This window comes from Hesperophylax consimilis, chromosome 24, assembly GCF_061612785.1.
Source record: "Hesperophylax consimilis isolate HC1 chromosome 24, BYU_Hcon_1.0, whole genome shotgun sequence".
NCBI lineage: Eukaryota > Metazoa > Arthropoda > Insecta > Trichoptera > Limnephilidae > Hesperophylax > Hesperophylax consimilis.
The window spans coordinates 18,161,743-18,184,359 of NC_142859.1; the positions used below are offsets into that span (position 1 = coordinate 18,161,743).

Consider the following 22,617-nt stretch of genomic DNA (forward strand, 5'->3'; position numbering starts at 1 on the left):
ATTACAACTTGAGGTATGACTGAAATTAGTGGGAAGGGGAAGGAGATGGAGAGATGATGGTGGAGAAGTACATGGGTATTCAGATCTGGTCACCAAATACAGCTAAAGTCATTTCAAGAAACGTTTCAATTCTGAATGGAGGTTTACACCAGGGCAATACTGAGAGTATCTTCTACTCCGAAACGTGCCGCGAATATAGTATATATTATTGTGTAGAATTAAATGTGAAATATTATTCAGATTTCAGAGTTCAAGAGCATTACCCCTCGACCACTGAGGCCGTCTGGCTTAAAGAATTTAAAAAATGTATTTGTCTCAAACTTATATATACCGGAACAATAAACCGTACATTCTTACATACCGGAATACCTGTTTATGCACCCGCATTTGCCTTGATAGTATACAATCACGAAATGCGGATATTTTACGATTTTTATGAACACGTGTTCCGAGACCGTGATAATACGTTCGTATTTTAGTAAAAGTTTACTGGAAAACCTATCAATTTATTCGTTAAGGACATGCAATCACGTTTTACGAATAGTTTAAGGAGATCCTTAATAAATTAGCAAAATAATTTCAGTTAGTTTTTTTTACAATTTTGATACTTAAATTCCAGTTCTAGAGATACAGTACGAAAAATATATTATTTTAAATCGATTAATTTATTTTATATTTACAACTTACATGTGCGAGACGATATGAAAAATAATTAAATCAAGGATTGTGTGCCGAGACAGAGGAGTTTGTTCATATATGCTTACCCCTGCAAAGAATAGGCTTGGTGGTTACTTAGTTAATTAGTTCCTCTAACATATTTATACGTACACGTAAATTCAAATCTTCTCATTTCCGTAGTTGTATACCGGTATCAAATCGGTAATTATTTAATTAAATATTAAGGTTGTTTTTTTCAGGAAGCCAGAGAAAGAATTGAATCACGAGTAAACTCAAAAATACATTTAAATGTGTCCTCTTTAAAATGATTTTACTGCGTACTAAAAATGAAATTCTGTACTTTAATAATGATGTATTTGTGTAGTTAAAGGTACGAAACATTTTGTAATACAACATTGTTACTAGTTGCGTGTTTATTTTCACGAACAAGAATTCGTTAATAAAACGATAATGTCACGAGACTTTCTTAGTGGAGAAAGATGCCAAATACATCCCCACGAAAACAATCTACCAAGAAATGAATGTATTAAAAATTCCAAAATTGTAAGAATATAACTTTTGTCTTTTAATCTGAAAAATATGCATTTAATCTGACTTATACACGAACACAACAATTATAAAAAAAAACGTCACGAGTACACCAACACTATTTAAGATTAAATAATAAATTTTATACTAATACGGAAATACTGAAAATGGTGAATGAAGCATAGGCCATTAGGGTATAGACATTTACAATCTTCTTCCTGATGGCTTCAAAACAGAGAATTTATTAAATAATTACAATACTTAAAATAAGTGAACAAAATTGTTGGGTTCTTTAATGTGGAATAATTTTAAGATAAGATATCATGTATTATTGCTGTTGATATGAAAATGTGTAAATTTTTGTGTGTTGAAACGAAGGACTTTTATACTATGATTTAAGATTTTCACGGGCAAAAGTATTTTTGCTATTTGTTTTTGGGGTGTTCTCTCCTTCTTTAGCCAACGTTTCGGACAGCGTTGCAGTGTCCATCATCAGGGCAGATGTGTAATTTGAGGTTGTGGTGAAATTATTAGTTATTTATACTTGATAATTAGTTTTTTATACTAATCAGAAATGTGGTTATAAGGAAGAGGAGATGACTTACGAATGTGATCTCTGGGCAACCTCTGCTGCGACTAAGTCTCTCGCGGAATTCACAAAGGCGCGGGTCGAGTCGTTACTTGACATGGACGAAAGACGAAATGGCATGGACGAATAAGCGTATTCTAGCGATAAGATCTTCGAGAGCGGAGTATGTACTGATTGCGGCGAAAGAAATGTGTAGGAAAGCGGGTTAAGAGGAAGCTACAAGCCAAAAATGTGTATATTCTTGGTTTACCTTATATTGTAGGTAATAGGCATTAAAATCGCTTGACAAACGGAATCTAGAAACATTCGATTTCAACTACAAAACTGGTATTTATTTTGTTAATAATTGTATAAGAGAGCAAAAAAAATAATCAAGTGAAACTTTCACAGATAATCTTAGGTATAATACTTTATTTTTTAAACTTGTTTCCTTTACGCGTCCATACATTCCTATTTAAAAAAAAAAATTGTAGTTTACTTTTATATTTTTAATTTTTATTTTAATTGCCGGCAACCCGGCGTTTATTGCAAAAACATCATCATAATTACAAACATGAAAGTAACCCGCCTCACTAGAAGATTTCTGTTCTAAGGCGGGTACAAATTGAGTTATTTATTATTTTATTTGTATTTTACTCAAGCGAAACGATAGGAAAACCTTCAATATATCTAAAGCATAGGTTTTGGTATTCATAATGTACACCAATTCGTTATAAAGATTAATCAAAATAGTGATTTAGCATTAAGCTTCGCCTTAAGCTTTTTAAGAATTGCAGAACACCCAACAATGACATCTCATCGAATCACAATGGTCACGTCTGTGTTTTTCCTGTATGAAATGTATGTGTATGTAAAAATGCGGGTTAGTTAAGGGCCTAACCAGTTATATTACGTAGGTTATATTAAAATGAACAATAATAAAATATTCGAATAAATCATTTAGAGGGTGCCATTCTCTCTATTCCTTCAATTCTAGAAATAATTCTCCGTTAATTACGAAAACCATGAAAGCTTTTTGCAAGATTCATCAAACATAACAATTGATTACCTCTTTTAATATTTATTTCATGTTTTTATGTCCATATAATGAGGGTAAGGATATTAAAAAATACTCATCTACAGGTTATTAAAATAAATAGTCATGGTTAAATACAATGGGGATACTTATTCACTTTAATTACTTCCGTGGGACAACGATGATAATATCATGACATAATATTATTATGTCGCCGTGTAGTACAAGGCGTTGGGTTCCCATCCAGACGCCTAGGGTTCAATCCTGCATCATTGCAAAAGAAACTTATTATTATGTTAAAAAAATTGTAAATGGCATTATAAACAGTCCTAATTTACTTAACTTCAGTGAATTTCATTTACCCGAGAGAGCCACTTGTTCCAAAATCCTGTCTTAATGTAATTGAGCATTCAAGCACTCATATTTACCTCGATTACATGATTTTAATAATAGATACGCATAGGTGGTGGACCTATTTAACAGCGTGGAAGTTAGATACAAGAAAGCTATACTATCATTTCTATTTTCAATTAATTTTAATTTAACCTTTATCTACTTATACGTAATTATTTATTTATTTAGAATTTACGGCAAAAGTGCCATTTAGATACAAAGTTTTTTTTTACATATAAATAGTGCAGTATTAAATTTTGATGAGAAAAATTAAAGAATTAAATTTAGTTAAAACATAACAAATAAAATAACAGTAAAGAAAGAAGCAATAACATAAGCCTGTTATGAAGTGACCTCATTAAAATAAGTGGCGTTAAAATGTGTTATCAGTGCAGCTTTATACTTTACAAGGGGAATATTAAAAGTATCTGCGATTTTAGCATAAAATTTCTCAAGTGTGTTCAATCTATTTATAACTGAGTTATATCCTCAGACTGTGATGTATGTATGTATTTGTATCTTTTATGTTTACATCCTTCTATAATTTGTATTGATTTTATACTTTCTAATGCCAAATTTAATTGTTATTTAAAGGCAATATTTTTAGTATTTTCTTATTATTGTATTTAACTGTGACATGCGACTATTTTTATTACTAATTAAACCGTTGATATTCAATAAATAAATAAAATAAAACGTTTTCCGCTTACGATGGTGGTCAAAAGGTATTCAAACGATTGCTGCATGCACAACGCTCAAGGGTTCAAAATAAACTTAATATTAACTTGGTTTATGGATTCGTTGATTGCGTTGCTGTCCGTATATAATATCAAACATTTTTTTGCTAAATTTACAATTTGCAAGTTAAAACCGTAATATCAGAGGATCAGCTCTTTCGACAGTTGCATAACATCCGTTGGCATTGTCAAATAGTTGCACATTTTCCAGTGAGAATTTTATATTGCTTTCAAAAAGCGAAACAGCTGTCACGCTGTAAAGAAAAATAAATATCCAAACGTTTAAAAGTCACTGCTAAAATTGATGTATAAATTTTTAAAAATCAACCTTAAGTTTTTTTTTCTATGATACATTGTTTCGTTTGAGGATTGAAACTTCCTTCCGAAGAACAGAAGTCATCAACTCTACCAACTTCACTTAGCACCAATCGGGTAGGACGGACACTTTTTTCATATATTAACTGCTGTTATTTCAGCTGATTTTGGAGAAATACACATAGGTCCGCATGTCTGAACAAGATTGCTACCAAAATTTGATAGAATTTTTTGTCATTAACATCGAGTGTTTCTGTTGAGTTTCAGCTTGATCAAATGTAAGGAAGTGGGTTGAAAACTCAAATAGATATATTTAAAAATTGATAGAATTCTGCAGATTAAAGTGAAAATCAAATATAAATTACTTTCATAAAGAAACATCAATATTTTCAGCGTAGTAATTTCATTAATTGAAAGCATAATAAATAGAATTGGAAGAAAAAATACAAAAAACAAATGTCGCAAAATTAAATAGGTTTATATCCGAAATTCGCGGTTTCAACATAGAGGCGCTTTGATGGCTTACTTTCAAATGATTAATAATAATGATGAATTCGCAGTTTGTTACTAATTTAACGGTCTCAATGCGCAATGGAGCAATTTATTACTATCAGTAATAACTAAATACGAAATGCATTTGCAAATCCTACCGAAGCAAGGTAAAATTTAAATTAATATTAGTGTAATTACACAAAATAATTATTTTCCGCGAATAAAAAAAAATGCAACTGGTCAGTTAATTTTTGGCTGTATTTTTTCGCCGGCTGTGCAAAGTCTATCCCTACAATGTAGTATATTTCAGCTAATTGAATTAAAAGCGATGAACTTTTGTAAAAAAGTTTCATATAGAAAGTAATTGGTTATTATTTTATACAATTTAACTTTTTATATTTTAAATGTACACTTAGCAATTAACAGTCAACGTAACCATTAATAAATGTACATAATATTTAGTTAAGGCGACATAAGACTCTAATAACGGGGTTTGTTCGACGTTCACATTTTAATTATTTCAGATGAACGTATTACAAAAATCTCAAATGTTTCTAGAGGGATCCCTACGGATTTAAGTTTTTTTTATATTTGAGATTAATAAAAACAGGACCATGCCATTAAAATATTTTATACTAAATTATTTGAAAATTTTATAAAAAGGTTGTTATACTATAAAATTAGCACCAAGCACCAAATTTTATTATTCTATACGATGAATTAGTAAAACCCCGAGAAATCCGTCTAGAAACATTTGTGATTTTTGTAATACGTTCATTATAAATTATTAAAATAAACCCCACGCAAGATTGATTTTCCAGGCCAGCTAAGGTAAAGTCGACTGTAGGTCGTCCATTACGCCTGGCCGCGCGCTGAATATTGTTTTTACACGACTTCATAACTTATGTCGTTAAGATTCATACTTTATTACAAAGATTCCAATACAACATATTTTTGTAGACGACCGTTAAGATTCTGACTTTATTATTGGGTATTGTCTTATCTTCATTAATTATAAGATTTTAAAATTTCTATGTCAGGGGACAAGTTATTGAATAGCGGATTTATTTCCGAGTGGCATTACCAATGGTAGGTTAGTTCTGCATCTCGGATCAACAAAAGTCTTGTACCTGTGAGCTAGCGTGAAATTGTCGGGAACATAAAACTCAAATATTTGTATTAAATCAGGAATACAAATACGAGTATGACGGTTCAGAAGATTATGTGCTGTTTTCAGCAAAACAGTTTTCCTCGTATGGGCTAGGCTGTTTATACTCAGCATAAAGGACACAGCGGCTAATGGATAAAATCTGGAATAATACCCGAAGTCTCTGAGATATAAATATCTCCAAAACTTATTTGTACTTTTATACCATTAAAGAGAAGGTAAAATTCACTTTTATTGAGCCGTTTACTAAAATGCTACGTACTAAACAACAGTATATCACACGAATCGCGGCCAAGCTGCAAAAATGTCTGGAGTTTCACAAATCCCGACTCTCGATTCTATGTGGACATGAAACGTTAGGTGCGTATCAATTGTGATTACCAAATATTTCTAAATACAATGTGTTTACATAAGTACCACATTTTGTAATTATAGTAAATTGTTATGTTTGCTTTGGTGTAGCACATAAAGTATTTTTAAAATTTAATTGAATTTATTGATGTGACACCATTCGACGACAGAATAGAAACAACCCCCATAAAAAATTTTAACACTTTCTCCAATATTGTTCATTCATAAATTATTATACGACCGATTAATCTTCTGCTTACAGTACAGAATATCCAATTTAAATAATATTACAACTAATAATATAAAACTAGATAAATATGTTTGAAAGATAGGTACATATATCGAAGTATTAATAATATTCAATGATTTATTAAATATATCTAATGTATTAGAAAATTACTTAAATATCACGGTTTCTCTTTCACGCTTTGTTGTGCTAAAACATCTCTTCTGCCGTCTGATATTTCTAACAAGTTTTTATGACGACTTGTGCAAGATACCACAACTTAGGGAGATTGATAAAGACGACATCATTCAGTAATTTTTTATTTGAACTTTTTCATTTGTTGATGACATTTATATCAAAAATATTCAGTGAAAGAACGCATACTTAAATCGAACATTGATTTGAAAATATTTTGTTTTTCGAAGCCTTCAATATAAAATGAGAAAAATTATTATTAAAACGATTTTAATAATAAAATGTTATGATGCATTGCAACGGCCGATATACGTGCACTCAAATGTTGAGAGGGTACTTACAATTTTCAGAATAAATATTTTCAAACAATTAAATTCAACTAGCAATGATTGCGTGACGGAACTTGGTTGACAACACGTTAGTCAAACAGTGGCGTAAAAATATGTGATTAATAATTCTCTGTTCGTCATAGATTTATACTATTTTGATTTTTTACGTTATCGTGTATTCGTTTGTAGAAACAATCAGAAAAATGTTCGAATTCATAACCGGCTTTTTTAATGCCACAGTAAAAGGTACTTATTTTATGCAAAATGTAAAAGCCTCAATTAAATTCAATTCTCATCCAAAAACGTGAAAACGATTCGTGAACACGTTTATAAGAAAAATAAATAAATGTGTCGGAAATGAATGCGTCATAACAGTTAGACACATAAAAGTTACAAAATATATCTACAAAGGTATAGGTAGTCTGAAGAAAAATACGTACAAGTACCTCAAAAAACATATTTAAAATAAACCATAAACGCCCGGTTTACAGGCAATTAAATAAAAAAATCATCAAGCCTAAATTGTTTTTTTTTATTTTCAAAAGAAACAATCTCAAATTCTTCCCCAAAATGTTTGTTATAAACATGCAAAATTAACATTGAATACGAAACACGAAACATTAAAAATTACAAATATTACATACAACGCTAAATTTAAAAATGCATGCATGTCGAACCCTTTTTGGGTAACCAAAATTGGCATTATTAACAAAAATAATAATAAATGTTAATCTGTAGAGCCATGTAAATTGTATTATCAACAAATAACTTCTAACTAATCTCTCAGGTTGCCGGTAAAGAAAATGCTTTGAAATTGTACAAAGCTACCTTGCATTAATTATTTTCTCTGTTAACAAACGTTTGAAATTGAAAATTGATTAATAATAAAATACCAAAGTAGGTGCCTGAGAATTAATAATAATTTCACTTACCATTAAACAGCACCGGAACAAGCAAAACTGGCCAAATCCACTTCAACTTGAGGAACCACATCTTTAATAACGAGAAATTACTTTATCGAATTCAACAAACGAACTTCAAAATTATTTAATTAAACAAGTTCAGAGTCTCATTAAACTTCCAGACGCACATAACTGCATACTAAAGAAACGAAGAGTTACTCGATCAAACACAAAGTTTTCCAATTATTATTGCAGTGGGATTAAAATTAACTTCAAATCCCACTGGCACAACTAATCAAAAATTTAATATACACGTTATCAAAATAAATAAACTTTCTAAATCAATTATTATTTAATTTTGAGAATATTCGGAGCACAGTAAGATGAAAGAGAATTTAGAGTCTCGTGTGAAGGAATCTCACTAACATAATTAACATCACTCGGTTGTGCTTAGCGTAGTGATAAACTTCGACAAAACGACTGACGACAAGTGTAGCGAGTTGATTCGTAGTAGAGTCGTAGAGGCGGTAGCTCGTAGCGTGCTCTACTGTCGGCGTAGCGACCGGTACTGAGCGAGAGCGTTTCGTTGTAGCAAGTTGGTGAAATATACCTTCACTCCCCGGCGTAGCTTACCCCAGTTGATAATATAAGCTACGCGGACAATTCGCACAGTGATACAGAATTATGTAGAACTGTAGGGGCGGAACAGAGTGTAAAAGTACTTACTCTTGAGTTTGACAAAGAAGGTTACACTATTCATTTTAGGTTTAATAATATAATTAATCACTGTCGGGTTGAGGAATTGATTAGATCAACGTTTTGCCTCATTTTAAACCCTTGTTAGACAATTTATTCAAGTATCATGTCGTTTTCCAAATTCTCACAGATGTTTGCTTTTGTGAACATTTCACCAATTCAAATTAGTGCCAATTAATTGGACGTTTAAAAAAAAAAAAACTTTTTTTTTTTTCTAAAGGTAAAACTATGTTTTTACAAGTCAAGGTTTTTGTGCAAAGCACAAAGGATAACAAATTATTATAAACAATATTTACTATCCTGAAATACAAATATAAATTGAAAAAATCTTCGAAGAAAAAATTAATTCCGCTGACGCGACGGGTTCAATTGATTTTTTGACGGGTTCAATTGATTTTTTGACGGGTTCAATTCATCATTAAAAAATCAATGCGGGTTCGATTCCCGTCGGCTGCATTTTTTTTTCGGGAGATTTTTTCATTTGATATTTGTGTTCCGGGCTAATAATAATTGCTTATAATAAGTAAAATAACAATATTTTAGGAGCCATCAAAAATATAAACGCTACAAAATTCGCGCTTGACAAGCGATATCAGCTTAATGTAATTTTTTTTTTATTTAGTAAATAAAACATTTGTACAAATTTAGGGTAGTCCCACAAAGCTGTCATATGGTAGCTTGTCTATAGCTTATACTAATTAAACATTCTTAATACAGTTATTCTTAATTTAATCATACATTGTCTCATGCTTGGGTACACTTCTGATACTCTTCACTTAACATCCTTTACTATTCTTAGATCCACTCCATCATTTTTTGTCCCTATAATACAGTAGATAAAAATTATTTTTTTATATCTGAGTACCGCACAAGAGTCCCAACTGCTACCAACTATCTAAAGCCAGTGAGACTATGGCATCCCCAATTGGGGTATGTTGTGAGGCTAAGTTGAGTAAAAAAGGAAAAGATATGTGGAAGAAGGTTGTCAACTACCTGGCTATTCAGATCTGGTCATCAAATACGGTTAAAGCAATTTAAAGCAAATTAATTTATAAAGCGATTCTGAATGATGGTTCATCACCAGAGCGATAGCAAGAAAATATAGCACTCTGGCATGTGCCGCAAATACACTGTTCATGATTTTGTATTATTTATGTGAAATAACAAACATTTACTAAAACAAAAATTGTTGCGCACGTGACATCCGGACACGAATTCTTAAGATTTTAACCACTTGACCAAGGAGGTCAATGATGACCATATTGTTGTATATCAAAAAATATAGAGAAGTAATAAAAGTTTTTAACATTAAAAACGAAAACTTTTCACAAATCTTCAATGTTATTCCTGTCAATATTTGATTTATTGAATTTTTTTGATATTTCAGCAATTTTAACTTACTGATGGCTTTCTTTGGGCAAATTATTTGTGTAAAGAACAGAGTTCTTACCGAACGTTCGCTTATCATCAAAAAAGGCAAAATTATTTGAAAAACCCGATTTTTCTGTTCCTGCTGTAAAATGTATAATGCATTATGTTGCCCGAACGGCGATCAAATGGACTGTAAATGAAAATTGAAGTTCATTCGATCGGGTTAAAATCACTGGTAAAATGGAGAGATGAATAAAGCTGTAACTTTTGATTGCTATTGAACTCTTGAAAAATTCCATCGCATGGATCACTTAAAATTTGTAGGTGTACACTTCATATAATCACAATTTATTTTGTAATGGATGCATGGTACTAAACCACAAAACAACACTTATTATGAGTGATGCTCGAGTCAAAAGGCTGATTTAAGTTCAAAAGCGAATATACAATGATGATCCTAGTTAAGTCACGACAAAATTTTACATTTTTGTTACAACAACATGTGACAATAACTTTCCATATCACTGGCGTAGGTCTAGTCCCAAATCTGCTTAAACTGAACCATTATGAATCAATAATCCTTACCATAAAGCTAAAAGCAAATCAAATTGCTTTTATGATATTTGAAAAGTTCCAGTCAAACGTCGATTCTAGGTGCGTTTCAAATTGTAATAAGCTGACACGCTTAACAACATGATAGTGATCTTTTTCTGCTGATCACAATTTGTTCAGAAACTGAAATGGACTATGGAATCGGCATTTAACAGGGACCTGGGACCAAAACAAAATAATCCTGAATGACCGTTTGATGACAATGTCACACTTGAATTTCTGTGAAACAGCTGTCCTAAGTCAACGTAATAATTTTCAACGTATTCATTTCCATCGTAAGCAAAGGAGCCATGAAAAAATAATGTAGCCGTCAAAAAATATGACGTAAAATCAGGATTTTGGTTCAATACATTAATTGGTGTTTTAGCCATGCTTGGATCTTTCTCTGTCTTCCTCAATGTACTTCTTCTTCTCTTTTCTTCTTCCTTTCTTCTTTCTACTTCCTTCACCCCTACTGCATACCCCATCGGGTATACCATAGTCCCACCGGCTTTCATGCTAGATTTTGATTCTGAATTATGGTCTTTACCAAAGCGACATTGAAATGTGCCGCAATTTTGGCGTAGTCCCGAAATCAGAAATCACGAGCACTAAATTTGAGCTAGAGGATCTTAGCCACTCTCGAAAAATTGAGCACAAGAAAACGGTGCAAAAGTTGAATAATATTTTATTTAACATTTTTCAGAAAATTGTCAAAGACGATGAACTATTAGGATGGATTGTTTCGCAGAGTTTGAAAAATTCATCAAGTTTCAACGTTCATTTTCGAGTTTTGTGAAAGTCCTATGCAAGTTCTGTTATTATATCATTATAGGCTAGTTGCTTGACAGACCTGAAATAATAACAGAACTTGAAAAAATCTTTCACAGAACTGGAAAATCAACTTTAAAATTTGAAATTTTTTTCAAATTCTCCGAAACAGCCCGTGCTTGTCGTGTTCAAAAACAATACAAGGACGACACAAACGTAATTATTCACATCTTTTCGTTCAACATTGTTTTAGAAAATTAAACTACATTTGAAATAATTTCATGTTTTTATTGAATTTAAGAAATCTGATGGTCTGTTGGGGATATTTTAGTCGACAATTATAGGTTTTCAATTATCTATAGTCAAAGCGGACATAGAGGGTAGTTCCTACAAGTCTATTCCCAGCCAAAGTTTCCCTTTACCACTGAATAGTTTTCAAATAGGATACGTGTTGGCTTTACACTAGTACACTAGGGACAAGGATTCCTGAGCAAAATTATTAAGCCTTTGTTGGGAGTCCGTCTATCTCTTGATTGCGCCGGGGATCCTTAACAATGCAAGGATTTATCAATAATCTCAATATTATATTTAGTGTAAGTAGGATATGTTGGGAACTATTTTATATGAGGAATAGCTAAGTGCACACATATTTAAAGATGTCTTAATTAAAAAGACACCCGCTGTGACCCATTGCTAAAGTATTCCATTGCTAAAGTGAGTGCCTTATGTATTACAAAAACAACGAATTAAAAAGATTGTTCTGTGTGTAAAATCGCGGTTGTTTTTTTTTTGCTAAGATTATTAATGACAACAATTTATTTTTTACTTAATTTTTTTACATTTAATCTATCAATAGAAATTAAAAAATATATGTTTTTATTCAAAACCCTATATCTTAGTTTTATGTGACCTATGGTCTGTTTTATTTTACATTAACTTATGCATTTAAAAGTAAATGTCCAAGTTAGCTTGGCAGGGCCATCAACATTTTTATTTTATTATTTCATGCAAAAATATAGTACAGTAATTTTTTGTATTATTTGCCATGCTAGGGATGTATCTGTGCAGATTGAATTTATTCAAATAGTTTGCATTTTGAATTTTGTTTAATTGTTTACTTATTGAATTTATCAAATATGAAGTTTGAATCATTACATTGTTGGATGGTGAAAAAAAAAGGAAATTTAATTATGAAAGTTGTATGAAAGGTGTTCAAATGTCGAATTATCGAATTTATTCAAATAGTTTGCTTATTGAATTTATCCAAATGGTTTGCATATTCAATTAGTTAAAAGAATTTGCATATTGAATTTTTAAAGGTGTTTTCATACTGAATTAATTAAAAAAAATGCATATTGAATTTATTACATTATTGAAGGGAAAATATTAAAAAAAGGATAAAAATGGGAATTCGAGAAATGTATGAGAGACGTTGAAATATCTAAAGCGCAGATTCTATGCATATTATAGTTAAAAGGTATTGCAAATGTAAGGATCAACGGAGTTATTTGTGTTGTGAATGTATGGAATTGGTTTTCAGTTTTTAAGAAGAGACAGTTTCATCCAGAGTAGCAAGTTAGTTAATAAAGACTTGAACATTAATGAAATGATTGATAAGCTGGTGAGTGGGGTTTTACCTACTTTGTGAGGCTAGGGGTAGTAGCCGGTCAACACCTCTTGTTAAATGGGTGCATATAAGGATTGGTCATCATCACAGTGGTCGGCTTTGGTTCCGATGTGGAACCTTTGGACGCCAAATCTTGCCGGGGGCAAGATATGCCGAGCTCTGCGGTGAGACATAAGAACCCTTCTCAGGGTGGTGGGCATATGGGCTTATTCACAAGTAAATCAGAGTAAAAGACAAGTTTCTGTACATATAAGTTGAACTCTATTTCATGATAACAGGGTAAACATTAAGCAAGGGATTTTAAAGGACTTACCCCCTATCAGACCGATTCTATCCTATCTAACTATCTAAACGCGGATGAGTGGAGATGCCTTCCTCCCAGGGGAACGTCTGCTTCGGCGCGGGCGACCGGCCCACCAGCTCCGCCTCTCGTCCAGTCCCCAGCCAGGAAACCAGTCTCCGGTGTCCATCCACCCGATTATTACGGATCCTTTCAAGGCGCGCGTGTGAATGGCGGTAGGCGGCGTTCACGCACCCAAATACAATACTCATCCGAACGATCTAGTATTCCTCAGCGTACTCAAGGTTTGCATGTACGAAGCGAGAGAGGATTGTCTCTTTAAACGTGGATTACATCCCAAACGGAACACGCGGCCCGGTGCACTTTGGCACTCGTTTAATTCACGCGGGTTTTAAAATTGTCGACCGACATTGCGCGTATTTCGGCGCGGGTTTTTTTTACATTTAACCATTACTCCGCGTATCTCAGGATCGGATGCCTGATTTTACTTTTAAGATTCGTCGCGTACTTGCTCCGAACGGTTTTTTAAATTGCTCCATATAAACTTGGCACCTGACGTTTCAACTGAGTCCTCGCCCAACTGAGCTCCGTTGGAAAGTGTGGAACCTTGCAAGAATAATCCTTTCCCGTTATTTTGCGCCGATTTTATGGCTGTCAAAATAACCATAGACAAAAATCAAAATAATAATTAGTACCTAATTATAATTGTTATGTTTCTAAATATTTTCATAACATGATTTCATACAGTTTACTTTTAACTTTTAATTGCTTAATTATTTATTTGCTGAGTTGGGAACGGCTCACAATATTTCAAGTCCTGCCTTTTCCCGGTGAATATATCCCATCAACTATTGAAAATTGACAGTGCGTACCTCTATGAATTTCCTGAATGGTTCCGTATTTTTTTTACTGAATCATTTAGATACACGCTAGTACCTAGATTGTATGCAGTTGTCAATAATAGATAGATAATAGATGTGCTCAACTGTACCGCCGCACCGGCAACTAGTTATTGGGTAACCAAAACCTCTGCCACAGATCACTCCAAGTAGTTTTCTACGTTTGGTGATTTGGCAGGGGTGCTCGGGTTCATGGAGTGAGGATTGTCTTGGCGACACCTTCTGTGTGGCGGGCCGGATTTGGAGAGACTGGTTGAGTATACCGTAGTAGAAAATATAGACCCCGAGAGAAATAATTTTCATAGGGACCTCCTGTGTTAAAAAAGTTTTTTTAAATAAATATTTCGAGCTAAATCTTAGTCACCCTGCAATATCCACAGTTGGTTACACCTGGTTCAATTAGGTGTCTTCTTGTATTTAACCCTGTATCCTCATAAAATTTAATTAAGTTGTTAGATTCGTGTTCCGGAACGACTTGCCGGCTTTTGATTCCCCCGCCTCCTACAAGATGAGTCTCTTAGAAACAAAGATTAACTCCTTCCTTTTCTTGAAAAGGCTTTTTACATAGAGTCCCCAGAGATGTAGTAGGACTTGATGCAAACCTTCGGGCCTTCTATCTATAGCAAATTAATTACTACATTAAAAAGTCACAACCATTCGGGACCTAGGCGTAATATTTGATAAAAAACTAACTTTCACACCTCATATCGACAGCATTATTTCCAGATCCCTGAAAATGCTAGGATTTATCAAACGAAATAGTAAAAATTTTCAGAATCCCAAATCAAAAATAACGCTGTACAATTCCTTCACCCGCAACGTGTTGGAGTACGCAAGTTCTATATGGAGTCCAACCTACAAAGTTCATATTCAGCGAATAGAGCGGGTTCAAAAACATTTTATGTACCACCTAGCGTATTGTGATAAACGAGCTCGATCACTTCCTCATTACACCGATAGACTAAATTTCTACAATGTTCGCACCCTTGAACAGAGAAGACTAAATATTGATTTAAATTTTCTTTTCAAAATTGTTAATGCTCTAATAAACTGCCCTTTTTTACTCTATCAAATTATGTTCAACGTTCCTAGAATTGGTTGCCGACTTATACATTATATTCCGTTACATATTAAAAAATATAAAACTAAGCTGGGGCATGACTCACCTTTACCGAGAATGTGCCGTTATTTTAACGAGACATATAAAAGTCATCCCATTGATTTGTCAATGTCATCATTGGCCACCTTCAAATCAAACGTAAACAAGACTTAAAGCTACCTATCGTTTTGATCTAAAAAATAATTACTGTTGCTGTTATGAAATGTATATGTAAGTGTATGTATGTGTGTATACATTATTCTTTACTTACAGTGTTGTGTTCATCTATGTTGTGTTTGTCTGTAATTAGTAATAGTATCAACCAAGTTTAATTAATGTAATTGTATTTCGAGAGCTTTGATATGAATCACTGTTGACAAACCTAAGAGAAAAAAAAAAAAAAAAAAAAAAAAAACAAACAAAAACTGTAAATTTTTTAACTAAAAAATATATTATTTAAGCTGTTGACCAGCTTTGAAGGCACAATTTCTCCATGGGGAAGTTTGAACAGTTAGAGAAACAAACTTAACAAATCACACATTAACCAAGAAATAACGTACGTCAATAATATAAAAATCATTGGGAACTTATCGTTTTACATCAATGCCTATCTAACTTTGGAGTGACATTTTTTTGTTTCTGTAGCTGTAGGCTCTGTACCAAACAATAATTAATACGTGGTGATGGTACGCAATAGTTGATACGCACGTTGATTATACCCAACTTCATAGACAACATAAAATACGTTGCTTTTTTAATGTGAGGCTCTTTCAAATTATCCGTTTTTTTAATAAAAATATGGTTTTAACAAGAACACCATTCTAAATGAATGCAGACTTCCAGTGAACTGGCGGGAGGGATCTTTCTAGTGAAGCTTTTAAACCGGTTTTTAGTTTACCCGGTCGGAGGCGAAATTATCTTTTGTGGTTTGAAATTCGCGAAATATGCAGGGGTTGGAAATGCAGAAAACACACAAAAAACACTCAGCGGCCGGTGCTGAAATATTAAAAAAAGATACGAAAAAACATTTCATGCTTTTTATTCCACATACTCCTGTTTAACCCTTTTAGCACTGCGATTTTTTGCGGCGGTATAATTAAATTACTGGCTTAATCAATATTTTTATTAATTTAGTCTTCAATCGTTCAGATATTATTTAAATATCTCAAATGAAAATAAAATGTGATTTTTAAAATTTCAGTAAATACGATGAAAAAAAATTAAGGTCTAGATTACGTCTAATTACGTCTAGATGCTCAATTTAAACCAAAATAAACTGAATTAGAACCAAAAATTCCACAACTAATGTTAAAAAAATTACCCATAATTATTTTTTTTTAATTTGAATTGTTGTTTTAAGTGAATATGGCATATGAGTTTATACTGCTCCCAGCCGTATGGAACCAGTGAGACTATGGCATCCCCGATCGGAGGATGTTTTGAGGCTAAGGTAGTAGGGATGAGGAAGGTGGGGAGAACGTGACTATTCATTTCAAGCAACTTTTCAGTACTAAATGGTGGTCTTACACCACGGCGATACTGAGAGTATTCTCCACTCTGAAACTTGCCGTAAATTGTTACATGATAACTCAACACAATGACAATTCAATACACCTTTAAGAGATGATATAAAAACATTAAAAAGGAAGAAGAAAAACTAACCTACTTAACTCAAGTAACATATTTAACCTAGTTTGTGTTACATCACTTTATATCACTTTTTAAACGTGTTTTGAGTTGTCCGAATACCAAACGTTCTACAATAAGTTACCAAAGAAATTTGGTAATTAACTGATTGTCATACTTTGGCGTGTTTTCACAGATGATATTTAAAATTATTAATTCAAAACGCTCGCTTCATAATTTAAGCACAAAAGTGAAATCAACCGAGATTAGGTGAAGATATAAAATAAAATATTTTGTAGGAAATTTAACGCTGTTGTTCGTCGAGCAATGGAATTAATAATAATCCCGCTAAATAAACATTTGCTCCAAAATGCGACCCTAAAGTATTTTTACTCTTATGATAATTTCAGCTTTAGAGCATTTTCATAAATAAACAAACAAAATAGGTGAGAATCCCAAAACAAATGTTCGTTAAACCAACAATGTTAACGTTTATTTGGTCCACACACAGAACGCGAGAACGTATAGAAAGGACTACAAAATTAAGTAAATTTTACCAAAAGTTATCTAGATCTAAATTAATAAAAAATGCTATTAATTCGATACCATCATATTTCAACATAAGCTCGCTGTAGATTAACTATATAAATAAATGTTCCTACAGCTAATCTCACAATTGTACAAAACTACAGGGTTTTCTAATAAGAGGGGTTATTTTGAAAAGCTCGCTATTTCGGTAGATGTTACTTTTGAAGCTGTCATTTTTTGACATTTGACAAGTAACTACGCCATTAACAAAAATGGAACGACACACGCTTCAACAACGCATTGAAATTATTCAAATTCATTGAGTGAATCAAATGCAAATCATCTTGAGTGATAAGGACCATTTCCACCTCGGTGGCTTCGTCAAAAAGCAAAATTTTCGCATATGTGGCTCGGAAAACCCAAGAGTTATTGTTTAAAAGCCTCTCTATCCTCAACGTGTGACTGTTTGGTGCGGTTTATGGTCTGGCGGAGTCATTGGACCTTACTTTTTCGAAAATGAGGCTGGAGCAACAGTTACGTTGAATGAATTGCTCTATCGAGAGATGATTAATGCTTTTTATGGCTGGAATTGGATGGTTTTGATCTGGACAACGATTACTTTCAACAAGACGGCGACTAACCAACTGTACCATCTTAGTCATAGAACAAAGAATAACATAAGAGGTGCCTTGTGGGCTTGTTTTGTGATCCAAATATGATCCCAATTTAAGCTTATGTTTCCAAACAAAACTGTATTTCACCATGGTTACGAAATTCAAATGGGATGTCGATATATAATTTCAGACAAACGTAAGAGAGAGTGCAATATAGTCTAGAACCAAAAGGTACTAAGTTAATGCAACATTTATTTCTTTTCTAACTAATTTGGAAGGCACTTTTAGTATTCTTATTTATTCTATGATATCAGTCCATTTACTTGCCATCTATAATTCTAATGTTTATTTTTAAAAAATCGATACAATATGTTTAACATACACTTGCATGGAGAAAAATGATACTTGTTCGGTTTTGACAAAAGTGATAGAACGCCAATTTCCTGATTAAATATTAGTCATTCAGAATAAATCGAGAACACGGGTACTTTTCCGATAAATATCGTAATGGAATGCGACAATATCAATATTTGTATGAACACGTGTTCCGCCGTCCTCATAAAACATTCGCGTTAGACTGATACTTTGTTAGGAACTCTGTCAGTTCATTCGTTAAAGGCCTGCAGTCAAGTATTTAACAGGTAAACGAATAATTTTACCATATTTTTAGTAAATTAACAGTATTTCATCTCAGTAAGTTTTCACGGTGTGTTATCTGTTTTAAACAGAGAATCCCTTCTATTCAAATTCATATTCTGTGGTCGATTTAACATAAAATCCGTCTAGAAAGGGTTAAATCTACCTTTATCTCATTTGCACCTGCGTCCTCCGCTATCTCTTGTTTCTTTCCTGTTTCCGGTTTTCACTTGTTTTGCCGTTGATAATTTTAAAACAAATCTGCCGAGAAGGAATTAACATTGTACTCCGCCGTTGTACTTGTTTCACAGCCCCGACCAAACTATTTACTTGTACAAATATGCACGCCCCTAAGCGGATCGATGATTATTCCGATCACGAATATTGCGACCATGAATATTCCGCACAGATTATTCAACATACTAATGATTTCGTGCATTTAAATCTCGGAAAATAAATATTCCTTACACTGAGATTTCCGGATAGAATTTTTCCGTAGAAGGTTTTATTCCGGGTTCAGATTATTCCAAACAAAATTTTTTACGCACATTGAAAATTACAAACAAAAATTATTATTCTGAACAAATTGCATTCTGTAGACAGGTTATTTGAATGACAGAATATAAAGGCCCCGTAGTAAGCGTTCAATTATGGTTTGAAAGGTAGATACGTAAATACGAATGTTAGACGCAGCGCGCAATATTAAAAAACGATAATAATTAAGCTAAAATTGTGAAAATATTTAATAAAAAACCACTCCTTGAAAAGGAGCATAAAATCTCTCCGCAAATGCTATAGTGGCATTTAAAGATGCACTGTGATTTTTTTCATGCATATAACATATTAAATGACAGAACAAAACGTGTTATAATAATTTTCGGAGCTTACTTTGCGATTTTTTTCTATCGAGGGAATTTCACATAGTTAACGTTTCGGCATAACAAATCTTTAGATATTATCTTTAAATAAAATATAAATCAGTAGAAATTGGGTATGCGGGGGCTTAATGTAATGGTCAAATTCAGACTATTCTGGGTATCTTTTTTGCGCATGTTGGATACTCCGCATGCAGAGTATTGCGCTTATCAGAAATTCTGAAAACATGTTTTTTTCACAAAACAAAATTTTATTTTAAGTTTTATTGTTGTTTTGTATTTAAAAAGTTACAATACACCACTTTTATTGAATTAATAAATTACAGTCAACCAGGTCTCGCTTATCTGAAGCTTCTTCAGGGTTTTTTATATTACTTTTAATAATATTGTAGTGGTGTATTGCAAATTGTGTTTATTTCATTTAATGTATAATTTCATACTCCAGCGAATTAGCTTCTACAGCAAAAATGATATACTTAATTAAATTTAAAATTATTTATAAATATTGTTATGTATTTATTTGGTAGTTTCCACTTCAATTTTTATTTTTAACGGTTGAAATTTGTTCAGAGTTTTCAAATAACATCATTTTTGTTCAATTTTGTTTCCGAAATAATATCTGTGTTCGCATTTTTCTACGTGCAGAAAAATCTGTACGCAACATAAATGGTCGGAATAATCCGAGTCCCTTCCAGGTTTGTTAGTTTTTCATTAATTTGGTTCAGCCAGCGGCAAGATGCTAGGTTTAAAAGTCCGTGGAACGTTATGATTATGGATAAGTGCTAAAATAGATTCTTTAGAAACTCTGGAGCGTAATTAATTCATTGGAGCTGTAGAGGTTAGCTTTTTAAGTGCGGGTTTATAATAATTATTTATTCCAGTATGTATGCAGGGTTAGTGCAATGCAATAAATTCCATACTTTAAAGTAAAAAAAATACACAATAGGCAATGCGGAATAGAAGTGAAAAATGAGTGCAAGCAGCCATTTAAGGAGGATATTTGAACATCTCCAGTCTCCAGGGGGCCATCAGGGGGGACTCCATCCAGGCAACCCTGGTAGAGATGATAGTGTTGTTCGATAGGCGTAGTCTGCACCAGAAGCTTCCTGTGTGGTGGAGGAGAAACGTTCTGAAAGAGTGCACTCGTCGCTCCAGAAACATTTCCGTAGCGCTGCAGTATCTCGGTAGGCGAAATACTTGACGAAAAGGATTATTGTTATCGACTTTTTGTTTATGTCATTGGGGTGCAGTGTATTCTACCTACAGTTCTGACGCATACAGCGAAGTGCAAAATGCGTTGAAAAGTATCCTTGTGACGTTTGTATTGCAAAAGTGAAAATGCCTTGACAGCATACCGACTCTAACGAATATCGCTCTTCTTTGTATTTCTATGTCCTCGGTGTCTTTCAGGTAGTCAATTTCACGCTACGTCTAACATCCATTTTCCTTCCGTCTAGCCATACTGAAAGTGTTCGCATGATTTCGTTTTTTCATTTGAAAACCATAACGATTGATGGGGACGTATTATTTACAAGGTTATGATTTTTTGCAAAATCTTCTCATATTTGGTGTAGTTTTATTAGTGCGTTAATTGACTGTGCTAGAGCAACCATATCATCTGCGTAATTAATATTATTTACTCATACTCCTTGAACATGGCAACCTACTTTACCGATAAGCCTATGTAAATCGTTGAAACATTTTTTCAATTATGAACCATGAAAAGTGTCCAACTGCCCCCAAACGTCAAAAGCCAGAGAGACTAGGGCAACACCATGATTTACTTTAACGTCATGAATACACTCCAAGTAGAATATAACTAGGCGTACAGGGCACTGTTCTGCCTCCCTTGGCTATGCAGTGCCTTACATATGTTTGCAGGGGGAAGGGTGCATGGGTTTGCTGACTTGAGGCGCAACAGAGAAGCCGTTTATTTTTGTGATTATTTCGTAGGCTTATATTTTCATTACTATCGTGTATTTTTTTTATTTACTATAATTATTGAAAAAATGCACATCTCGACACACGTATGATAAGTTTATGATAGGTAAGATGAGCGGCTTATGATTTTTTTATGATATGCAATTTTTAATATTGTGAAGCCATTTCAAGCACCTGTCGTACTGTGATGTTTAATTAGAACACGAGTATAAATGCAATGTTATTATTAACAACTCTAGATGACAATCGATTAACAAGTGCTTGACGCGAAGAGTTTATTAAGTAGAAACAGTTTCGATTCTGAATTGTTTACTTTCACCAGTTCGATATTTACCATTGTGCCGCAATCAAAGATAACAGAATCTTGTATTATAATATCTTTGGCCGCAAATATACTAAAATTATTTTTAATTCATTCGTCGTCAAAGAACAAAAATATATCAAATAAGATTTTCGTACTCTTGTTATTCTGTGATTCTGTTATTATGTTATTCTTTTATTCTGTAATTCTGTTATTTTGTTTTTCTATTGTTCCGTTGTTCTGTTATTGTGTTATAATATTATTCTTGTTATTGTGTTATTTTGTTATTCTATTATAATGTTATTATGTAATTCTGTTATTCTGTGTTTTGCTCTATTCTGTTATTATTATGTTATTCTGTCATTATGTTGTTCTGTTATTCTGTTTTTTCTGTTATTCTGTTTTTTCTGTTATTCTTACTTTCGACACGTCTCCTAAAAGGAATCGCATTGGCCCAAAAATTTGAAATATTGACACATTACAATAATGTTGCTGACCCTTACCACCCTCGAATACTGAGCAAAAGGGACAACTGCACCTCAGGCTGATTACTTGTAAAAACTGGACCGATTTTTAAGATTTTTTTCACCAACTATATAAGAAGAAAATATTCTTTATCTCTACGTTTTACTTTTTTTTAAACATTGTCGATTTTGTTTACTGAACGTCTGATGATGGTGTTCAAACTATGCTATTTTTCGATGGTCCTAACTCTTACAAGAAGTAACTTAGCAACAAATGCAAAATGTATGGTCACTCCTAT

The 22,617-nt window shown here is 32.9% G+C and overlaps 1 protein-coding gene across 2 annotated transcripts in view; it reads right to left on the bottom strand.

Annotated features, from left to right (window-relative positions):
• LOC149412006 (uncharacterized) overlaps window positions 1–8,475 on the bottom strand; it is a 243,616-nt gene extending 235,141 nt beyond the window's left edge. Inside the window, exons 1-2 of one of the 2 annotated variants that reach the window (XM_089646331.1) lie at window positions 8,345–8,475; window positions 7,949–8,209 (exon numbers count right to left, since the gene is read on the bottom strand). In XM_089646331.1, coding sequence (XP_089502457.1) covers window positions 7,949–8,009 — 61 coding nt within the window. In that variant the 5' untranslated portion in view covers window positions 8,010–8,209; window positions 8,345–8,475. Of the gene's footprint in view, window positions 1–7,948 lie in introns of both variants that reach the window. The other variant, XM_089646330.1, reaches the window with a different exon arrangement.
• Between the last annotated feature and the right edge of the window lie 14,142 nt (window positions 8,476–22,617).